General features: G+C 44.0%; 1 protein-coding gene across 1 annotated transcript; it reads left to right on the top strand.

The window, feature by feature from the left end:
• Positions 1-1,822: 1,822 nt before the first annotated feature.
• Positions 1,823-4,002, top strand: LOC306735314 (tripartite motif-containing protein 16-like). Its single transcript, XM_079216776.1, has one exon. It carries the CDS (start codon positions 1,856-1,858, stop codon positions 3,539-3,541), a length of 1,686 nt encoding a protein of 561 aa, XP_079072902.1. The 5' UTR covers positions 1,823-1,855; the 3' UTR covers positions 3,542-4,002.
• The last annotated feature ends 878 nt before the right edge of the window (positions 4,003-4,880 follow it).

Genomic DNA, 4,880 nt, shown 5'->3' on the forward strand with positions numbered 1-4,880 from the left:
TTTGTTCAGATATCATTCACCGTAAAATTATGGAACATTTTGATTTTTATCACTGTAGTCAGTATTTTGTGATAAAAAAGAGAAATCAAAAATCCCCTTCTAAACCTTCTAATGTTTGAAGAAATTAAGACATTTTGATACTGCTTCATCCAATGTTCCAATACATTTTCAAAAGAAATTGTAACTTAGCATGCAGAAATTAATCAACTCAGGAAGTCATGCATCAGTTCCTTTTTTATAATTTTTTTAACCCTATTCACCCGCGGTGTCTCCCCTATCAAGGCAGCATGGACTCTGACAAACGAGACCAAGTCTTGCACGGTCCCTCCAGGTTGGTGGCCGTCAACCAGTTGATCCCTCGGTGGACTTTAATTGGCCTGTCGAGCGGAAGCTGGAGGCCTTAATTATGTGTGACATTGACTGAGAGGGAGAGAGTGCAAGGTAGGAAGTGAAAAGTAAAAGGAGAAGGTGGGGTTGGAGAAGAAAAAGGAAGATGATAGAGAGAGAGAAGAGGAGAGGTGGAAAGACAGGAAGGACAAGACCAGAGACAGTTCACTTGAGATGGAGACTCCCTTTGGATGCAAAACACACACACACACACACACACACACACACACACACACACACACACACACACACACACACACACTTATGCACACTCAGTTGGAGCAGTTTACTCGGTGGTGAACGGGTGCTGTGAGCTGCAGTTTGATCTTTCCTAATGCCAGCTGGTTAGCTGAGGTACCTGTGGGGAGGGATGAGAGTCCACCCCCTGATTGGTTAAACTCAATCCAACCAGTCAGTGTGACTTTATTACAGCATGAGCGTGTTAACGACAACTCTTATGGACGGACTACTGGAGGTGATGCTGCCTCTGGTTTTGCATGTTTAAGCAGAGCCAAATAAGGGGCGTGGTGTCTGGGACAGAAACTGCCTGCCGCTGTTTATTAAATGACATTTTAACTCTTTGAAAGTTGCAGTCTGGGGCTTTAAACCAGATAACAGATGTAATGGTCCGGCTATCAGCTGCATGTAGTGGAGAAACGACCCGGTGAAACTTCACTCCACACAAAATGTCCCTGATGTGTGTACAGTGAGTGATTTTTGGTCAAGTATCACTGCTGTAAATGGTGCAACGAGTTCAACAGACCTGACGTACCGAATCTCAGAAACACAAATAATAATAATACATTTAATTTATATAGCGCTTTTCGTGGTACTCAAAGACACTTGAAAAAACATTTTTTGATCGGCTTCTGTCAGAGAGCAGAAACCCACTCACTGTTTTAACCCCTGACCTTTTTCTATAGGCATTAAAATATATCGTCTTTCCACAGAATCCTCTTTTATCGGGTCATGACCTAATATAGAGAGAGTCTTAAAACATATAAAACCTTTTAGACCAGTTTATTTTAATAACTCTTTTGTCATCTGGTTGTTTTTTTAAGCAGTAAAAGAAAACTGAACAAAATCTGAGGATAAGATATGAAGACATGACCAAAGCCTGAGGAGACAAGAAATATGTTACAACTCACAAAAACATAAACGCTTTCAAACATGCAGCCGGTTTCAACCGAGTCTCCGTCTGAAAATGAGGAAACAAAGTTCACATTCACAGCGCGGCTCTTCTTCATGGATAAGCCCCTCCCTCTTCCTCCTGCTCTCAAACACAGCAGCTGCACCCTGTCCACACGTTTCCTCGTTCCCTCCCCTTCAGGGTGTAACCGACATGGTGGTGACGCAATAGAGCTGACGCGCCCCGTTCACTGAACATCACGTGTTGTTCAGATCAAGTCAAAGCAGAGTCGCTTCTCAGGAAGTGAAACTCAGACAGTCGTTGCTACTGAGAGCTGAAATGGCGCAGCAAGGAGTTCAGCTGGATCGGGAAAGCTTCTCTTGTTCCATCTGTCTGGATCTACTGAAGGATCCGGTGACTATTCCCTGTGGACACAGCTACTGCATGAACTGTATTAAAAGCCACTGGGACCAAGAGGACGGTAAGAAACTCCACAGCTGCCCTCAGTGTAGGAAGACCTTTGCACCGAGGCCTGTGCTGCTGAAAAACACCATGCTGGCAGTTTTAGTGGAGCAGCTGAAGAAGACTGGACTCCAAGCTGCTGCTGCTGATCACTGCTATGCCGGACCTGAAGATGTGGCCTGTGATGTCTGCACTGGGAGGAGACGGAAAGCCTTCAAGTCCTGTCTGGTGTGTCTGGCTTCTTACTGTGAGGAACACCTGCAGCCTCATTATGAAGCGGCTCCATTAAAGAAGCACAAGCTGGTGGAGCCGTCCAAGAAGCTCCAGGAGAACATCTGCTCTCGTCACGACGAGGTGATGAAGATGTTCTGTCGTACCGACCAGCAGTGCATCTGTTACCTCTGCTCTGTGGATGACCATAAAGGCCACGACACAGTCACAGCTGCAGCAGAAAGGACCGAGAGGCAGAGAGAGCTGGAGGGGAGTCGACTAAACATCCAGCAGAGAATCCAGGACAGAGAGAAGGACGTGAAGCTGCTCCATCAGGAGGTGGAGGCCGTCAATCTCTCTGCTGATAAAACAGTGGAGGACAGCGAGAAGATCTTCACCCAGCTGATCCGTCTCCTGGAGAACAGAAGCTCCGATGTGAAGCAGCAGGTCAGATCCCAGCAGAAAAGGGAAGTGAGTCGAGTCAAAGAGCTTCAGGAGAAGCTGGAGCAGGAGATCGCTGAGCTGAAGAGGAAGGACGCTGAGCTGAAGCTGCTCTCACACACAGAGGATCACAACCAGTTCCTACACAACTACCCCTCCCTGTCACCACCCAGAGAGTCTACAGACTCCACCGGCATCAACATCCGTCCTCTGAGATACTTTGAGGACGTGACGGCGGCTGTGTCAGAAGTCAGAGATGAACTGCAGGACGTCCTGAAGGGGAAGTGGACAAACGTCTCACTGGCAGTGACTGAAGTGGACGTTTTACTGTCACCTTCACAAGCAGAGCCCACGACCAGAGCTGGATTCTTAAGGTATTCACGTGAAATCACTCTGGATCCAAACACAGCACACACACTGCTGTTATTATCTGAGGGGAACAGAAAAGCAACATTAATGAGGAAACATCAGTCTTATTCTAGTCACACAGACAGGTTCACTGGTTGTTGTCCTCAGGTCCTGAGTAGAGAGAGTCTGACTGGACGTTGTTACTGGGAGGTGGAGTGGAGAGGAAGAGGAGCTCATGTATCAGTCTCATACAAGAATATCAGCAGAACAGGGGACAGTCTTGAATGTGTGTTTGGATGCAATGACAAATCTTGGGCGTTAAAGTGCGACAAAGAAAGTTCTACATTTGTTTACAACATGATCACAGCTCCCGTCTCTGGTCCTCCGCCCTCCAGAGTAGGAGTGTACCTGGATCACACAGCAGGTGTTCTGTCCTTCTACAGCGTCTCTGAAACCATGACTCTCCTCCACAGAGTCCAGACCACATTCACTCAGCCTCTCTATGCTGGACTTTGGATTTATCCGCAATATGAAAACACTGCTGAGTTCTGTAAGCTCAACTAGACAGACGTGATTGAAAGAGCAGAGGGTTAAATTCTGTGTTTTAATTCTTAAACTCATTTTGTGTCCATCATAGTTGCCGAGAGCTGATTGTTCTTCACCTGTCAATCAAACATTGTGGGCGGTACTTTGACGTCTCATTATTGTCCTGTAAATGTTTGACTTTCTTGAGGCGGCGCTCCGTCTGTTTAGTCGTGGAGGCTCTCACTGCTCATGATGCTCTTTGTTTACCTCAACTCATATTTCTCTGCAGGAAAATGTAAACTTCTCTGAGCTCCAAATGTTTGATGAATATTATTATTGATGTATTTGTTGGTTGTAGCTTCTCTGTCATAGATATTTTATTCTCACCACTTTCTTTTTTTTATTCTATGTTTACATTTGTGTTCATTAATTTGAGACTAAATGTTGTTGTTGTCCGATTCAACATGCAAATGATGTACTATGTTGTATGATAAAATAAAGTTTCATGATCATAATAAATAAGTAAATCAATCATTATTCTCTTTTACATAACAGAGATTCTGATGGGATCTGAACAAACTGAAGGTTCACATGATGAATGAAATACTTTCTTCTTGTCTTATTTTCATGCTATCATACAAAGCTGATGGTGAACATGTTAATTATTTTTCTCTCATGATTTAATAAAAGCTTGGAGCACCAAGATAAAATAAGATGACAATAGAAACTGACGGATGAGGCGTTATTAACAAATAATTGACCAAAATATAAAATACGGTTTCAGGCAAACAATAAAATATGACAGCACACAAAGATGTGGACGATATGTTTTAATTCTTAAATGTATTTAGTTGGCTCCTTCCTGTCGTCCTGGAGCCGCTCACTGCTCACGATGACCTTTGTTTAACTCATAATTCTCTGCAGCAAAATGTACAGTAAACATACAGGGGTTAGCATCAGTTATACGTGTCTTTTAGTTAGCCTTTTAAATATGTTGAAATGGTGAGAGTTGTACTTTGCGCTACGTTTTATCATGCATGTTAAAACGTTTTCATTATTTTATTATAATAAGTTAATTAAGTTTTGTCATCAAACTTGAAGCGATGCAGCATTTGAAGCACCTGACGTTCCCCAAAGCGTATCATATCTCGTGGAATCTTCAACTGGCACACCTGTCTGTCTTCCTGCAGCTCATTAAACAACGAGTATGCACTCTTTGTTTGTCCGACAGCTTTTGCAGAACTGGTTCACGATAAGAAAATCTACATTCAAACACAGTGACTGTATACTGGAAGTACGGCCTCACGTGTCCTCGCCTCCTGCGCCGTCTGGATGTCTGAACTTATCTGATCCAACAGGAGGCGACTGTAGCAAAATG

Source organism: Taurulus bubalis (assembly GCF_910589615.1).
Source record: "Taurulus bubalis genome assembly, chromosome: 4".
NCBI classification, from domain to species: domain Eukaryota; kingdom Metazoa; phylum Chordata; class Actinopteri; order Perciformes; family Cottidae; genus Taurulus; species Taurulus bubalis.